At 46.5% G+C, this 17,589-nt stretch overlaps 2 protein-coding genes across 2 annotated transcripts in view; one reads left to right on the forward strand and one right to left on the reverse strand.

The window, feature by feature from the left end:
- Nucleotides 1-3,347: 3,347 nt before the first annotated feature.
- TMEM213 (transmembrane protein 213) lies at nt 3,348-8,190 on the reverse strand. The gene is made up of 3 exons (XM_045565321.1): nt 8,011-8,190; nt 4,508-4,579; nt 3,348-3,729 (listed from the first exon to the last, which is right to left on the reverse strand). The coding sequence occupies exons 1-3, from the start codon at nt 8,090-8,092 to the stop codon at nt 3,560-3,562; spliced, it is 324 nt and encodes a 107-aa protein (XP_045421277.1). The 5' UTR covers nt 8,093-8,190; the 3' UTR covers nt 3,348-3,559.
- Nucleotides 8,191-9,411: 1,221 nt separating this feature from the next.
- ATP6V0A4 (ATPase H+ transporting V0 subunit a4) overlaps nt 9,412-17,589 on the forward strand; it is a 63,550-nt gene continuing 55,372 nt past the window's right edge. The window contains exon 1 of the mRNA XM_045565320.1: nt 9,412-9,541. The gene's annotated coding sequence lies outside the window, so the exon portion shown is untranslated. The remainder of the gene's footprint in view (nt 9,542-17,589) is intronic.

A 17,589-nucleotide genomic window follows, 5' to 3' on the forward strand; every position in this document is an offset into this window, starting at 1 on the left:
GGTTGTGGGCAGGGGAGAGAAGTGAGCTCAGGGCTCCCCAGAGCCCGGCCAGGACAAAGTGGTAGGGAGTGTGTGTGCGCGTGTGTGTTGGTGTGGACATGTGTGTCCAGTGTGGCTATATCAGAGGGGACTTCCTGCTGCCCTGGGACTTGGATGAGAGCCCTGAGTTCCCCACCCCTGCCCCCTCCAGCTCTCGCATAGTGTAGCTCCGTCTGGATGGGAATGGACCGTCGTGCAGTGCACAGGATGTGCGGGGCCCTGGGGCTGGTGTCCTTCACCTTCAGCTGCGTCTCCCAGGGCAGGGTCTCCGGGTCCTGCTCATCCCAGGGAGGCCGCCTGGAGCTGTTAGAAACTGTCATGTTTGTTTAAGTCTTTTAACATGGGGAGAGGAGGGTGGCTGGAACCATTTGTGCTGAGAGTAAGTAGTTTTTATAGGGCAAGGCTAAAGCCTAGTGGGGAAGAGGGCTCAGAGAAGCCCGGCCAGGGAGAGCCAAGGAGAGCGTCTTCGTCACAGTGCTGCACGGAGGTGAGCGCAGAGCGGGTGACAGAGCGAGACTGTCTCAAAAAATATATAAATAAATAAATAAATAAATAATATAAAACAATAATTTTAAAACTTAGATAATTGTTCCATACCTTAATATTTAACATTTTGTTTCTACATATGACGTTTTGATACCCAAATGCCCTGGATTATATGGACTCTGTGTCACATAGTCTGTAGCAACGCCGAGGACAGGGTTGAAAGGCAAAGTTTTAAAATGAAAGGTCAGGCAAGTCCTATTGCTTTAAAACGGGAAGCTATTAGATCCCTGGAAGTTGATGCTTATTTTTCCTCCCCAAACTTTCTTTAATTTATTGACAGATCTTTGCTCTGCTGTAATCAAGAGATTTCATGGTGAGACTAAATCTGAGGTGTAGGATCCGGGAAGTAGAGCCGTCAAATTCTAGAACTGTCTTTCTTTCTTGAAGTCTCAAAGAAAAGAATGGTCGTTTAGATTTGGTCTGTCTTCCCTCTCGTGCCGATGAAAGAAAAGCAATTACAAAGTGCCTGCATTTCAGTGCGAGATGGCAGAGGCCGCACATACTCACTTCAAGGTAGTCTGAGCATCTCCAGGTCTCCCCAGACTGGAGGGGACCTCAGACACCAGCCGCTGCAGCTGACCCTTCACTTCCCAGAGCAGCAGGTGTAACCTGACCACGAGCTCTGGTGTGTGAGACAGGAGCCGAGCTGCTCAGATTGAAAGGACAACGGACCTCATGCCCACCCCTTTCCATGAGGACATTCAAATAGCTCCATAAGCTCTTACAACTGAGCTCGAAACCACTGATTTGGTCCCATTCTTACATTTTCTGCTCAGCAAATTGGTGCCCAATGAGATAAAGTGACTTATTTCTGTTCACACTGGCCAGAAATAAATCTTAATTTTCTTTTTCTTAAAGTTAGTACTCGTACCCCTATGGCAGACACCGTTTTATTTTAAAAATGTCTACAGACATTAAATCAAAGTGTGCTCCTTAACGAATCTTTTCGTCTCTCAGGAAATAAATCATCACATATTTTGTGGAAACTCTTTCCTTGAATTTACAAACAAGTGGAACACGTGCTGATGTGTGTGTCCACAGAACACGCCGGGCGTGATGCTGACACCTCTATACACGAGATCATTTAGCACTTAGGAACAATAAATCCATCCCAGTGTACGGATTAAACATCTGAGATGCAGAAATTACCTGGCTTTTTGGAAGACTACAACAGGAATCAGGCGATCCCTTCAGTTCCTGTTGTCAGGAAGTTTATTTAGATTTTCTGAAAGAGCAACTGAGCAGCCTTGAGCCGTTTGCCTCCTTGACAAAAGGTTTTTTCCTATGTCGGAGGTCTCTCATTTTTTTATTTTTTATTTTGACTATTTAGAGTTTATCCAATCTAAATACATGTTTTCTCACAGAGGGCAGAAATTGTTTCGTAAAGAGTCATTTTGTCATTTCTTCCTTCTGATAAACCCACCCGCCCCCTCCACAGGAAGAGTTCACTGTGCGACACCCACTCTCCTTGCCGAGTGGCCATGGCTGTAATTTGCTGAGAGAGCAGTGACCAAGCCACTGGCTTCTTCAGAGCTGGGTTATTTCAACGATCTAGAGAAACATGGAGGTTCCTAATGCAGAGTGACGGTCATCACTTGTCCAGGGCAGGGACCCATTCATTTGTTCATTCATTCATGGGGTGTCACTCACTGGACAAACATGAATAGCTTACTTTGCCCCAGGGGTGGGAGGAAGGACACACACACTGGGAGGAGGCCCATTCACAGCACCTCGGGGCAGAGCAGAGGTGCCCGAAGGCCACCTGCTCCAGGTCGCCCCGGCGTGCAGGCCAGGCTCCAGGCAGACCCTGCAGGAAGGACCCGCATTCTCAGGGGGGAGGGGGAGGGCGGCTGTCCCAGCAGAGGAAGTGGCAGCAGAGAGGCTGAAGACGCCAGGAGGAGGAGTGGGCAGTCAGAGCCTCACTCCAGGAGGTGCCGGCAGAGACAGCTGGACTCGCAGAGACCTGAACTACAGGCTGAGAAGCCGGAATCTCCAGGAGCAGCTGGCCTGTCAGCAGGTGGGTGGCAGCGCCTACTCTGCAGCTGCCCTCGGGGAGTGACAAGCTGGGGAGGAAGATCCAAAGGTGGTGAGGACAGAATGACCGTGGGGAAAGGCACTGGGGGACAGAACCGTGGCACTGGCGGGGAAGCGGCAGGACAGGAGCGAGCTGGAGGAGGCCGGACGTGGGGCCACAGAGGGGCGTGTCAAGGGTGATACCACATTTTAAAATGACAGTTATGCCCTTGACTCGGGTAAGGGACAGAAGCCAAAGACCTGTTTTTGGTGAGAAGGTTTTGAGCTTGGGTTTGAAGGCGTTGACTGAGAGCTCCTGTGCACTCCCCGCCCGCGCCTGGAAGAAAGCTCTGGTGGGACCAGGAGCACGTGCCCTGGGCACTGGCGTGCGAAAGGGCTTGTCAGAGAAGTGACGGCGGCCCTGGCCTTGCCTGATTTGGACCTCCCTTCCCTTCTCCCTTCCCTTCTATTTTTTTATTTTATTTTATTTTTATTTTTATTTTTTTGAGACAGAGTCTCGCTCTATTGCCCGGGCTAGAGTGAGTGCTGTGGTGTCAGCCTAGCTCACAGCAACCTCACACTCCTGGGCTCAAGCGATCCTCCTGCCTCAGCCTCCCGAGTAGCTGGGACTACAGGCATGCGCCACTATGCCTGGTTAATTTTTTCTATATATATTTTTAGTTGTCCAGATAATTTCTTTCTATTTTTTTTAGTAGAGATGGGGGTCTCGCTCAGGCTGGTCTCGAACTCCTGACCTCGAGCGATCCACCCGCCTCGGCCTCCCAGAGTGCTAGGATTACAGGTGTGAGCCACCACGCCCGGCCTCCCTTTCCTTCTAAAAGTAACTGCAGCTTAAAGGCGAAAATGACTTTGAGATCGTAGAAGCCGCGTTAGCTCTAGTCCCCTGCCCGATATCCAAACGTTGGTGGCGATCTCCGTTCCTGGGGCAGGAGTCCCAGTCTCACACTGGCAGGTCCTTGGGCTCCTCTGGAGTTAGCTTCATCAGTTTGTCCACGCAGAGCAGGATGAGGGTGAGAAACCAGAGACTCCAACCAACGGCCGCCGCGATCCAGCCGTGCTCGTCCACTCCGGCGTGGCAGCACCGGGCTGCCAGCGGGCAGAAGTCGACGTCTGATGGGGCAGGGAGAGACAGGAGGCGTCGCACCATGAGTAGGAACAAGAACAATAACGTGGAGGCTAAGACTGAAGGGCACTTACCCCACCCCTGCCCCGTGCTCATGCTGTCACACGTTAGCTTACTCTTCACTAAGTGACAGCTACAGTTTTTATTGAAACCGAGGCTGTAACTTGCCCAGCGTCACAAGACGGCAGAAGCAGAAATCAAACCCAAGTCTGCAAGGCTCCAAAACCATATTCTTAATCTCTGTGTGTCATTGCCTGTTCTCCTTCCTCATAAGTGGCCGGAAGTTAACACATTGGGTCATTTAATGAGGGCAAGATAGAGGGAGCAACAAGATAAAGCAAAGCTGTCTGTTGATGGGCTGTAAATTTCTGAGCTCTTCGCCACTGGAAACATTCAGGAAGAGGATGAACAGACAAATACGAAGGGCCCTAAACCAAGCTCCTGCACAAGTTGGACTATCTGGTTTTTATGGCCTTTCCACCTCAAAACTTCTACAAGCATTTGAACCCAGGACACACTGGCTACGGACCTGGGGATGGGTCATGAAAGCCACCTGTGTCAACATTGTGAGCCTAGATGGGGATCAAAGCCAAGACAGTTTTTTAGACCTGCTCTGCGAGTAGTTCTGGGAGAAACCACACCAGTGCACAGGAAGGCCAAGCAGGTGCTGGGCCCCCTGGCACCCGTCGGTGGAAAGCAAGGAGGCTGTGTCCCTCCCAGATCCAGGGCAGCTCTGGGGCTGGGGCGTGGGCAGGAGAAGCTTACTGGGGCACTCCGCCAGGGTCCCGGCGTCTGGGCGGTGGACGGTCAAGGCTGAGCTGTTGCTGCTGCCGGCTTCTGGAAGAAAAGACAGGGAATAGTCTCAGGCAGTAGGAAAAGCCATTCCCAGGCATGGAGTTTGAGACCTTTTTTTGTAAATCAGTAGTGAGTATTATGAAAGTGTTATGGAAGTTCCAGTATAGGTATATTGAGAGGCTCTATGCAACAAAGCATAAATTCAGTCCCTGTTATGGACTGAGTTGTGTTCCCCTGACACCCAAACTCATATATTGAAGTCCTAACTCCAATGTGACTGTATTTGGAGATGGGGGCTTTAAAGAGGTAATTAATATTAAATGAGATCATTTGGGGGGGTGCCTAATCCAATATGATTGGTGTCCTTATAAGAAGAGGAAGAAGGTGTCTCATGCCTGTAATCTTAGCACTTTGGGAGGCCGAGGTGGGAGGATCGCTTGAGGCCAGGAGTTCGAGACCAGCCTGAGCAAGGATGAGACCCCGTCTCTTCAAAATATAGAAAAATTATCCAGGTGTGGTGGCACGTGCCTGTAGTCCCAGCTACTGGGGAGTCAGAGGCAGGAGGATCACTTGAGCCCAGGAGTTTGAGGTTGCAGTGAGCTATGATGACACCACTGCACTCCAGCCTGGGTGACAGAAATAGACCCTTTCTCAAAAAAAAAAAAAAAAAAAAAGAAGAGGAAGAGACACCAGTGGTGATGCACATGAACAGAGAAAAGGCCACGTGAGGGCACACGGAGAAGGTGCCATCTGCAACCCAAGGAGGGTGTGTGCTCAGGACAAATCCAACCTCTGACACCCTGATCTTGGACTTCCAACATCCAGAACTGTTGTTTAAGTTGTTTAAGCCACCCACTTGGCGGTATTTGTTATGACAGCCTGAACAAACTCATACACTCTTTCCTATAGCTCCACTCTCATTCAGAGATGCTTTATCTTCATTTCTCATTGCCCTTCAAGCCTGCAATCTATGGCTTTTAAACACTATCTCAGTTGCTTTCTCTGCAGATTAGATATAGCTATAAAGTAGCTTCCCTGTATATATTAAAACAATCACTGAAACATCCGGAATGTCTTTTGATAAACATCTTCAATTCCCTTAAAAACTTGAACAAATAAACATTAAAATCTGACCTTGATTCTTTATTTGTTATGGTTATGATATTGTTACAGATGCAGATGGTTGTCAAAAAAAATTAAAGTTCAGACAAGCAAGTCCAGAGATTGCCAGAATATGCAGTGCTTAGAATTGTCCCTTGATTCATAACCAAGAAGCAGAAAGATTGCAAATAAATTTAGCAGGAATTCTGAAGGTTCTATCAGTTTGGGGGGGAGCGATTGGGTTAAGGATCTGAGGAAGAAAAGCTGTTCCCCATATTCCTTCCTGTAACTGCCAACAAAGAGATGACGTAAGTCCACACTGTCCGATACAGCAGGCTGTAGTCACTTGTGGCTATTTAAGTTTATTAAAATTGGTCACATTAACCACATTTCAAGTGTTCAAATCGCCACGTGTGGCTCGTGGCTGCCACATTGGAAACACATCGCAGATATGGGACATTTCCTCCCCCAACGAGAGGTCCATTAGGCAGTGCTAAGGCCGATCTGGGTAGCCCAAAACCAAGACATGGATTTTGAAGCACCTTTCTGGAAATTATGTTGCTGTTCAATGTGCTTCTTTAGGAATACAAAAAGAAAAAAAAAGAATTTGAAAACTCTGAAGGCCCCACTGCCTGTAGGTCAGCATGTCCTTCAGAGGTGCTTGCTGTCACATGGCAGGAAGTTTGGAAGAAAACTATTGTTTAGCTAAAACCATGAAATTGCCTCTCAGACTAATTTTATACCACCCAACCCCCAAATGGCTCCAATGTCCTGCTTAAAGAATAGTAATTGCCTTGATGCAATCTGTTACTGTAAATTATTTACAACCAAATGGCTTAGAGGTTGGTCTTGATTTGTTTTGGAGAAATTGACTCCTCACCATTTTAATTTTCCTTATGACTCAAATAACTTCCTTGGCTCTGACTTTCATCTCACCTCTACGCCTAGGATGGAAGGGTCCTCATCCAAAGCAAGTGGAAAAAAACTAGTTAACTGACTGCTAGTATTCGGTTAAACTGTATGGAATTGCCATTTGTGTAGGTCCCAAACCGCCCAGTATCGGCAATTTAATGTGGTTCAAAGGGAATAGCACAGGTGGGAATTCCAACAAATTTGAGCATCGCCCTCCTGCCGTACGAGCACAGCCAGCCAGGGGCACTCACGTGGCATCACCTAAAGGACAGGCTGCTGGGAGGACCCAGCAATTCAGTGCAGTTAAATTTGTCAGGTTTTTTTTTTTTTTTTTTTGAGCCCCTGTCATGAGCAAGGTGCTGTGAGGGTAAACAGAGAGAAGTTATTTGGGGAGGGGTGAAGTTAGGAAATAAACGAATGTGCTAAGGATAATTGCTCACGTCCATTGTGTGTTTCCCACGTGTTATTTTCAAGTTCTTTACATGCAGTCATATCATTTCCTCTTTACAGCAACCCTTTAAATAAGCACTCTGGTGATCTCTGGGTGGTAAATGAGGAAACTGGGCCCGGAGAGGTGAGTACTTTGCTCAAGGTCGCGGAGCTGGAGCTGGGAAGCTGTGGAAGCTGGAGTCGGGTAGCTGAAGAGCTCGTGCTCTGAGCCTCGCCACCCGGCCACCTGGCAGTGGCTACAGGACAAACTGGGGGTGGGAGAGGCAGATACAGACTTCTGCGGGGGAAGGTTGATTTTGAGGGGGTGAGTCTGTCGGGGCGCAGGACAGGCAGTGTTCTGAGGGAGCTGAGGGCACCATCACAGCCAGGATCACGAGATTGTAACCAAGGTCCCTCTGCCATGAGGTGCGGAGCCCAGACTGGCAGAGCAAGACGAGGGATGCAAACCAACCCTCCAGCCCCCCTGAGAAAATGGGGGAACCCAACATTTCTAGTGCCGGTGGAGGCAGGACTGTGGTAGACAGTGAATGACAGCGTTCGTGGTGGTCGGGTTTTGTGAAGGTCGCAGCAGAAGTGCAGGGGACAGAGAGGGACGGAGGACTTTAGGTGAAGGAAGGTTCAACACAAATGTGCACAGGGGAGGCTGCAAATCACCACAGCCCAGGGGAGCTGAGAAGGAGATTTGAGACACAGCAGATCAAAAGACGCAGTTTTAGGCCAGTGTGGTCCCCCACTGGCAAATTGCTTTTTCCTCTTTCTTTGTGGGAAGGGCCGACAGAGGTGGCTGCCCCTGTCCTAGCTGAGGAGTTGAGTATTTGATCTGGGGCTTAGGCAAATCCAAGACCCCTCACCACCCACCCCTGCCTAATCCTTCAGATGAGAAAGTTTCCTCTTTCCCTTGTGCAGTGCCAACCCCGGCCGAGGAATCCCAGCCCTCCCCTTCCTGCCCTCCCATCTCCTCCCCCCCTCCCCCTGCCCAGCAGGGCCGAGAATAAAGCCCAGGACTCTACCTGCCCAGCGAGCCCAGCGGACGGAGGCGCAGGCCAGGCAGAGGAGCAGGGCGGCCCGGCTGGCAGAGGTGAGGCGCTGCATGCTGGCGAGGGAGGTGTGCCCTGCAGCGAGCTCACTCCCGTCCTGCGGGAGCTGGAAAACAACTCTGCCGGAGGTGAACTCCTGTCTGTGTTTGGGGAGGAGGGGGTGGAGCAAAGGAAACTTCACCTGTCACACCTTCTCGCCTTTCTAGAAGGGAAGCCAGGCTGTTGGCTGAGGGGAGGCAGGGAGGGGCAACTTGTGCCCTTCTCCCTTGAGCACAAATTTTGTCCCTGTTGAGAAAAAGGGGAGAGGAGAGGAGACGTGTGTCCTGCTGGTTCCTTGCGGACTGCTGCCTCTCCCTCTGCAGGTGTGGCGCGGGTGCCCTGTTCCATTCAGCCTAACGTTTGCTGAGCACCTACTGTGTGCATCGCACTATGCTGACGTCTGGGGATCCTTGTCCTCAAAATGCTTTCATTATAATCACGCATCACTACGCCCCAGAGCAGTGTTTCAGGAATGACTTGGGAAGGACAAAGTACTTCGGGTGTCAGAGCAGGAGGCCACATCTGCTGGTGGGAGACCTCATGAGGAGAAGGATGTTTGACTTGCCTTGAAGGATGGGTAGAATGCTGGCAGGTGGAGGGGGGAAAGGGCACTGCAGGTAGAAGGGACAGATGAGCAAAGGCCCAGAGGTTACAAGCGTGCTCAGAGGTCCACAGCACACCTGTGACCGCAGCTCACCTAGGTGTAGGTGAGCCGAGGAGGGGGCGGTGACACAAAGGGAAGGTTTTGTAAAGATTTCGAGCTGCCTAGTACCTAGGTTGGAGCTCTGCTTTCAGTCCAAACACGTGTTGAATACCCCACCACGTAGATGAAAGGCACCATCCTCGGCATTTGAGACCGAGATGACTGAGACGTGGCCCCCACCCTTGGGGAGAGCCCAGTGCAGCAGTGGGACCAGGCAGTGAAGAGAGGAATCTGATGCATGAGGGCAAGACTCAGATGGGGCTGCCTCCCACGGTTTAAGCGGGAGTGATTAAATCTGCCTGCGAGGCCCGGGGGAAGGATGCACAGAGGAAGTGGCATTGGGTGGGGTGCTGTTCACGTGCGCAGGTGGGAGTGGATGGGCTTTTCAAGGAACGGCACGAGCAAAGGTGAGATAACTGTGTGCATGCGGGCCTGCCGTGCTCGGACGTGTGCATTGTGTTCCTGTGCACGCACGGGGCCCGGTAAGAGTGAGGGAGGGAATCGCTCTGCGGGAGGACACGGAAGCCATGCTGAGCCCAGGGTGAGGGTGTCCTACTGCAGGGGAGGCACTTGGTTCTCATTTTCCTAAAGGGCTGAGTTAGTGGTGGCCCTGTGTTCCTGGACTGGGGCCTGGGGCAGGAGTGCTTTAGGAAGGTTGCTCGTCAGGCAGCGGACACGTCCGGTTTAGTCCTACCACTGGCTGAACATTAAACAGTTACCAAGTGGCTGCCACATGCCAGGCCCTTGGCAGGAGACTCCGAGGTGAGTAAGACTACACAGCTCTTGTCCTCAAAGAGCTCAAGGTCGAGGGAGGGAGATGGACAAATAATGACAATACAATGAAATTCGTGTGGTGAGCAGGTCTCTACAAAGAATGGGGAAATCACGGAGGAGAGTTGAGGACTAGGGGGTTCAGAGAACACTGCACAGTGAAGGCGGCGTTTCCACCTGACACTTACTAGAAGTGCAGTTCACCAGGCACAGGAGTGGGAAACTGCGTGTGCAGGGCCTCGGAGGCAAGAACACGCGCCCTCCACTAGGGAGTGATAAGTGATTTACTGTCCTGGGGCTTGGGGTGGGTCACAGTTTGTCTGGTTGGACTAAGAACAGATTGGAAATGGTCCTGAGTGCCAGACAAAGGAAACTGGGCTTTGCCATATGATCGGAGTGCCATCTATAAGGTGACACATTTGTATTTCTGAAACATGGAGGTTAGATCTGAGGACCACAGGCCCGGATTCAGGGAGATCACCTAAGAAGCTGCTGCAAAAGTCCTGCCAGAGGTCACAAGGGCCTTGGCGTAATAACTGAGACTGAGCACGCAGAAGAGGGGGAGAGAGTCGAGAGGCATTTAGGAAGCCAAATGGACTGAAGGGAATCTGGGAAGAGGCAGCCAGGATGAAGGCAGAGTTTCTAGTGGGGGTGAGCGAGCAGCTGTGGGGCCAGCTTGGGATTGAATTCTAGCCCTGCCTCTTATTGGCTGGGGAGCTCTGAGCAAGTTACTCAATATGTCCAAGCCTCAGTTTCCTTGTCTGAACAGTAACAGGACTATAGCTTTTGTCTTGGGGGTTGTGAAGACCTGAAATAATCCATGTAAAGCGCTTGGCTCAGTGCAGGCAGGTAACAAGTCATGTATTCAGTAAGTGTTAGCACTATTTTAATACAAGGATCACTGTACATAGGAAATATCTGAGAAAAGGGAGAAAAGCAGCTTTAGGAAAAAATAATGCTGTTTATATATTGATTTATTTATATCCTGCCTTGGTCCACAAAGGGTTTAAGGAAGCTTATCTACAATGAAGTGAGCTAGATAATTTGGGCTCAGTGGCTCATGCCAGCACTTTGGGAGGCTGAGGCACAAGGGTCACTTGAGGTCAGCAGTTCCAGACCAGCCTGGGCAACAGAGTGAGACCCTATCTCTAAAAAAAAAAAAAAAATTAGCTGGGTATCGTGGCACATGCCTGTAGTCTCAGCTACTTGGGAGGCTGAGGTGGGAGGATCACTGGAGCCCAGGAGTTTGAGGTTACAGTAAGCTATGATTGGGCTAATGTACTCCAGCCTGGGTGACAGAGCAAGACCCCATCTGTAAAAAAAAAATGGGCCGGGCGCGGTGGCTCACGCCTGTAATCCTAGCCCTCTGGGAGGCCAAGGCGGGTGGATCGCTCGAGGTCAGGAGTTCGAGGTCAGCCTGAGCGAGACCCTGTCTCTACTAAAAATAGAAATAAATTATCTGGACAACTAAAAATATATGTAGGAAAAATTAGCCTGTAGTCCCAGCTACTCAGGAGGCTGAGGCAGTAGAATCGCTTAAGCCCAGGAGTTTGAGGTTGCTGTGAGCTAGGCTGACGCCACGGCACTCACTCTAGTCCGGGCAACAAAGTGAGACTCTGTCTCAAAAAAAAAAATGTTTTAAAAATAAATTTAAAATAAATGTGAAGAAATGAGGCAAAGAAAAATTTAGGGTAGGAAATATAAGATGGGCCCATGAGCAAGTTTAGAGCACAAAATGCCATGCATGTTTTCTTTTCTATTTTTTTTTTTTTTTACCATGCATGTTTTCTAAGCTTTCTGGTAGCCAGTGTGAAGAGGGCAACATGATCACATACGTGATTCATGGGCTGGCAAAACAAAAACAGAAGGAGAAGCACAGCTGCTTTTGATACAAATGCCAAAGAGAAATATTTCTTGTCAGTCCCCGCAGATAGGACATTGCTTTAACAGAACCAACAGTTCTCAATGTTTTCCTCCCAGTAAGCCCCACAGTGAACTTCACAGGACATGGCTGATTTATCCAAAAGGCATCAGAGATAACAGCAGTGCATGGACTCTGCAAAATTTTCCAGGGACTTAAAAATGTGTGAGACCTGAAAAAAACGATCTCAGATCCAAAATATGAACAGCAACAACAACAAAAAACAACAAAAAACAGGGCAAAAGAAATAATTATTTCAAAGGCAAAGTTTATGATTCATTTCAAACGGTTTAAATAGAAATGATTTAGTGTGGGCTGTTGGGTGAGTTTTAATAGGTTTCATGTGAGCAGAGCCTGTCCCTCCTAAACGACCAGAGCTTGGGACCTGCAGAGATTTTAAAGGGCCCTGCTGGGGTGGTTGTAGCGGTGGGTTTAGCAGCATTCGCAGGCTAAGCCGCAGCATCCTATCAGAGCATCTCAGAGAAAGCTTTTCTGGGGAGCTGTAAGTGGGGCGGAAGGGTAATGTTTGTCCCTCCTTCCCTGTTTTATCATTGTTATTTGATTTGGGACTGTCTTAGATTAGTCGTTTGCAGGACAAACATTCTCTTATCAACTGATGGGAAGGACTTCATTATCCTAAAATAGGATGGGCTTAACTGGCCACTGAGAATTAATTAATTCCCAAATAAAGGGCTGTGTGGTGACCAGTTTACAACTGTCACCAGTATTAGCTGTTTTCAGTAGGTCTCCAGCTACTAACAACATGTGGCCGGTTTCCTCTGTTAGGAACCCTCTCGTTGGTTTTGTATCAGGTTTACTTTGGAGGGTGTACCAGGAAGCTGCCTTGTTCAAAGCTAGCTGTTCCAAGAGAGCTTTCTTTCTTAAGACTTTATTTAAAAAAATAGTTGAGACAGGTATTTGATTACACATTTACACATACTTTTTAAAAAAGTCTGGGCTAAAATGTCTGTGGCCAGGCTCCGTGGCCGTGGTTGGGGTGGGGTGGCCAAAAGGGTGAGGTTCCAGGGCCCTCACTGCCTCCAGTTTTATCTGTTGTCCCCAATAAGATTTAGTTTGAAGAAGGAAGGAAGGGGACAGAGTGTTTCCAGCAGTCTGTGGCCTGGGATGGCCGAGGTCTATGGGAAGAACATTTGATGTAAAAGAAGCTTCTCTCGTGATTCCGGTAGGCCCCTCACTGCCTGCCCATCTCAGCCGGCCCTGGGATTGGGGCTCCCGTCTTCAGAATGGTGGCCCTGAGCACTGTGGACCGCGCCTGGTTCTCTAGCTTCCCAGCAGAGACGGGGCTGATGGCTCTTCTGCGAGTGGCTTTGTCAGGCTCTGTTGTCACAAAATAATGTCAGGCGCTGGTCGCTTGTAGGACCAAAACATCTAGACCTGAGCCCGAGCAGCACTTAGTTGTGGAGGAACTTCGCCTCCCTCACTGCCGCTCAGCGATGGGTCTGTAACGTGGAGACAGGGAGTGTCCTTTTCAGAAAAATGAGAACTACAAAGAGTCCAACCTCGACGGCATACCACAGAGTTGCTCGCAAGGCCTAGAACTCGCCCTTTGGAATCCTTTTTGAACAGTTCCCAGGATCACTCGCCAGCTTGCTCTTAATCCCTAACTGCAGTGGGAGGCGAAGGGCGTGGCCCAGACAGACGAGGGGGTCAGCACCACGAGCTTTCCTCCTGGCTAAAGCCGCTTCCGCCTGCGCCCTCCTTCCCTCCCGTCTCCTCTGGCGCGTGTGTCTTAATTTCCACACATGTGGGGGTTTTCTGGGGATCGTTCTGTTCTTGCCTTTTAGCTTAATTGCACTGCGATCTGCCCACATACTTTGATGATTTCTATTTTTCGATATTCCTTAAGAGCCATCCTGTGGCCGACTTTTATACATGGCAGTGCTTGAAAAGAATGTGTGGGGTTCTGTGCTCTGTGTAAATGCATTAGATCAAGAGTGCTAACTGTGTGGTTCAGAACTTCTGTATTTTTCCTGTTTTTTAAAAATCCGGTCTGCTTATTCTATTGGGTACTGAGACACATGATTGTGGTTTCTCCCCTGGAGTTCTGTCAATTTTTGCATTAAATAGATGAGGCTATAATTGAGGTACATACAAATACAGAGTTGTGACACCTTCCTGACAAATTGAAACATCTTTAAAAAATCATTCTGTAAATCCCTCTCTCTCTGGTAACGCTTTTTGCTCTAAAGTTTACCTTGTCCGATATCGCCACAGTTACACCAGTTTCCTTTTGCTTCATTTTGCCTCCTAAATCATTTTCCATCATTCCACTTTAAACTTTCATAAATATTTTTGTTATGTTTCAGATATGTATCTTATAAAAAAAGAAATATAGTGTTGGATTTTTAAAAAACCCAGCCTGACATTTTTTTCTTTAACTTGGCCACTTGATCTATTTACATTGAATGTATTTCCTGGTATGTTTGGGTTTAAATCTATCATCTTACCAAGTGTTTTTATCTCTCTCATGTTGCTTTTTTCTTTTTTCTCACTACTTTTGGATTGAGTCTTTTGTTATTCCATTATTTTAGGGATTACAACATGCATTTTTAATGTATAAAAGCCCAATATTAATGGGTACACTTACGGTCTTCACAGAAAATGTGAAGACCTTGGACCTGTAACTGTTCACTCGCTTTATTATAGGCATGTATGTTAGCTATGTACATATTAATATTTTAACTCAATAAGTCATTATCATGGTTTCATAAGCGGACGTATAGGTGAAATTTATTTAAATTCATCCACATATTTACCAATTTATTGTTCTTGATTCTTTTCTGCATGTCTAGTCTCCCATCTGTGATCATTTTCCTTCTCCTTAAAGAATACTATTGAGTATTCCCTCAGTGGAGTGCTTAATATTCTCAGTTTTTGTTTTCTTTGGTCTGGATATGTTTTTATTCTTCCTTCATTCTTGGAAAATATTTTCATTGAGTGCAGAATTTGAGGTTGACAGGTATTTACTTTCAGTGCTTGAAATGTATCATTTCATCTCTTTTGACTTCCATTGTTTCTGTTGAGAACTGTCCGCCTAATTTGTGTTCCCTTGTAGGTAATTTGTCTCTTTTATTCTTTGTTTTTTTTTTAATTTTTAATTTTAATTTTTTTTTTTGAGACAAAGTCTTGCTGTTGCTCAGGGGGGAGTGCAGTGGTGTGATCATAGCTCACAGCAACCTCCAACTTCTGGGCTCCAGTGATCCTCCTGCCTCAGCCTCCCAAGTAACTGCCTCAGCCTCCCCAGCAACTGTACACCACCACACCTGGCTAATTTTTTAATTTTTTTGTAGAGACAGGATCTCACTATGTTGCCCAGGCTGGTCTCAAACTCCTAGTCTCAATTGATCCTCCTACCCTGGCCTCCCAAAGTATTGGGATTATGGGTGTGAGCCACCATGCCTATCCCTATTTGGTTGTTTTTAAGATTTTTGTTTGCCTTTGGCTTTCAGTAGTTTTACTCTGATGTACTCAGATATGGATTTTTTTTTATTTGTCCTACTTGGAGTTTATAGGCAATGGAATATGGAGTTTTATGTCTTTCTTAAGTTTTGAAAAGTTCTCAGCCATCAAATACTACTTCTGTCCTATTCTCTCCTCTTTTTGTGATTCTGATTACACATAGGTTAGAACTTTGTGCTGTATCCTCTAATTCTCTTACCTTCTTCTTTGTTCTCCATCTTTTTGTTTTTCAGTATTTTATTCTGGATATTTTCTTTTGCTCTTTTATTAAATCTCTTGTCATCTGTGTCTAATCCTCCTTTATAACTATGCATTGGGTTCTTAATTTTAATTATTTTAGTTTTAGTTCCAGAATTTCTATTTTGTTCTATTTTATATATATTTTTTTCTGACAAACTACTCAGTCCTCTTTTTCATCTTTATGAACAGAGGGAACAAAATTATTTTAAAATCTATGTCTGATAACTTTAATATTTTCCACCCCTCTTCCATCAGTCTGTTTCTATTGTTTATTATTTCTGCTGGTTTTCATTCATATGGTCATGTTTGCTTGTGTACATGGTTATTTTTTTATAGTGTGCAAAACTGTAATTACATACAATTGTTTATAGAAATAATGTGGGGGGGATAAAAAAAGAAATATCTTGAGACCTAGGATGATGTTACCTTCCTATAGACATGATTTTTGTTGTTGTTGTTGCTTTAATCAGGCACTTGAGGGGCAACAAAAATCTGCCATCATGTCAGTCCAGTCTCAGTAACTGAGATGATTTATAGCTAAGCTATAGGCTTTCTAAGTGTCAGTTTTTTTTGGTCACCTTTCCTCTATGATGCAGCCCTTCCAAAAATTTTTCCTCAAGGAAATGATCAGAGATGAGCACAGAAATGTATATCCAAGGTTCTTCATCTCAACATTACACTGTTTGTAAAAATGAAAGCTTAGAAGCAGCTTATAATAGCATAAAAGATAACTGTTAAAAATGGGCTGGGTGTGGTGGCTCACGCCTGTAATCCTAGCACTCTGGGAGGCTGAGGCTGGTGGATCGCTGGAGCTCAGGAATTTGAGACCAGCCTGAGCAAGAGCGAGACCCCCGTCTCTACTAAAAAAAACAGAAAGAAATTATCTGGCCAACTAAAAATATATATGGAATAAATTAGCCGGGCATGATGGTGCATGCCTGTAGTCCCAGCTACCCAGAAGGCTGAGGCAGGAGGATCGCTTGAGCCCAGGAATTTGAGGTTGCTGTGAGCTAGGCTGACGCCATGGCACTCACTCTAGCCCGGGCAACAGAGCGAGACTCTGTCTCAAAAAAAAAAAAAAAAAAAATGATGTTTTAGAATAACATTTAACTATTTGGGAAAACACTTGCTATATTATACAAAGCAGAAAGAGCAAGATATAAATCTATTATACATCAGTATGATTCCAGTTCTGTGATATACACACATATACAAAGAAAGAAGTTTGGAAAGAATCCTATCAAAATGTCAGTAGTGGTCGTATCTAGGATGTACAACTTTGAGTGGTTTTTATTTTCTTCTTTATACTTTTTTTTGCTTTTCAAATTTTTTACAATTAATGTGATTTAATCTTATAATCAAGAAATATAATAAAATCAAGTTAATACATTTCAAAAGTTTTTCACAGGAAAGCAATATAGTCCCAATGAACCAGATAGACAACATTTTACAGTATCTGTCCAATTGTCTGGGGACATTTCTTGATGTCAGGGAATCTTCTTTTCCATTTTAAAAAATGTTAAGTTTTCAGCTTCCTATGGTGTAGAGAACTGCTTATCGACAACAGCCTTTATGCTTGAGGTGCTCAAAGTCTACCATAGAATATACAAACACATCCAAGAATGTTCAGGACATAAACAAGAGTAGAAACAAGGCACAGGAAAAAACATAGAATTTCAAATTAGAATCTCAGTGTTAGGAAGGGACTTCAGAATCCATCTGGCCCAGTCCTTAACCTAGTAAGAATGCCCTGCTGTGAAGACAGGATTATGTCATGGAGTTTGGTACAGCTGCATTGGAACTGGCCTGGCTCTCGGGGTTGTTACTTGGGCTTCTGCTTAAATGCCTCAAGTGACCAGTTTCTCAGTAATTTCCAAGGCATCCAGTTCTTCTGTGGGACAGCTCTACCTGTTAGGAAAGTTTGTGAGTTACCAGCATCAAACAGGGAAGGGCATTTTAAGGTGAAGTTAATAAGCAATTGGAGGGAAGGGCCCCCTTAGCTGTGTGCCTCTGTGATGGGCACTTTCTGGCTCCCTATAATCAGTTCTGTCATTTGCACAAAATATAACTGTTGGCAAAATAGCGCTTGTGGTCAGGTTCATTTTTTGTTTAATAAACAGAGATGTAAGTTCTCGAAGAGTAACTTTAAGCTAAGGTTTTTTGGAAATAAGCTGTAGTTTTGTGATAAACATTCAGCCAATTTTTCTTTTCTAGTTTTGTTCACATAAAACTGAAAGGGATCAGATAGTGGAGTCAGAGATTGTTTGGCCCTGTCTTCTCCATGTCCAACTTCTTCTCTCCGACTGTGTCTTTCTGGCCTCTTTTATAACTTTCCTCCATTCTCTCTCTCTTTCCCTCATATCTCTTTGTCTCTCTCTCTATCTCTATCTCTCTCAGA

This window comes from Lemur catta, chromosome 11 (assembly GCF_020740605.2).
Source record: "Lemur catta isolate mLemCat1 chromosome 11, mLemCat1.pri, whole genome shotgun sequence".
NCBI classification, from domain to species: domain Eukaryota; kingdom Metazoa; phylum Chordata; class Mammalia; order Primates; family Lemuridae; genus Lemur; species Lemur catta.

Coding starts and splice junctions, on each gene's coding strand:
- TMEM213 (XM_045565321.1), bottom strand. CDS start 8,092: ATGCAGCGCCTCACCTCTGCCAGCCGGGCCGCCCTGCTCCTCTGCCTG. Junction 4,580..8,010: donor CCGCTGGGCTCGCTGGGCAG/GTAGAGTCCTGG, acceptor CTTTTCTTCCAG/AAGCCGGCAGCAGCAACAGC. Junction 3,730..4,507: donor GACCCTGGCGGAGTGCCCCA/GTAAGCTTCTCC, acceptor CTGCCCCATCAG/ACGTCGACTTCTGCCCGCTG.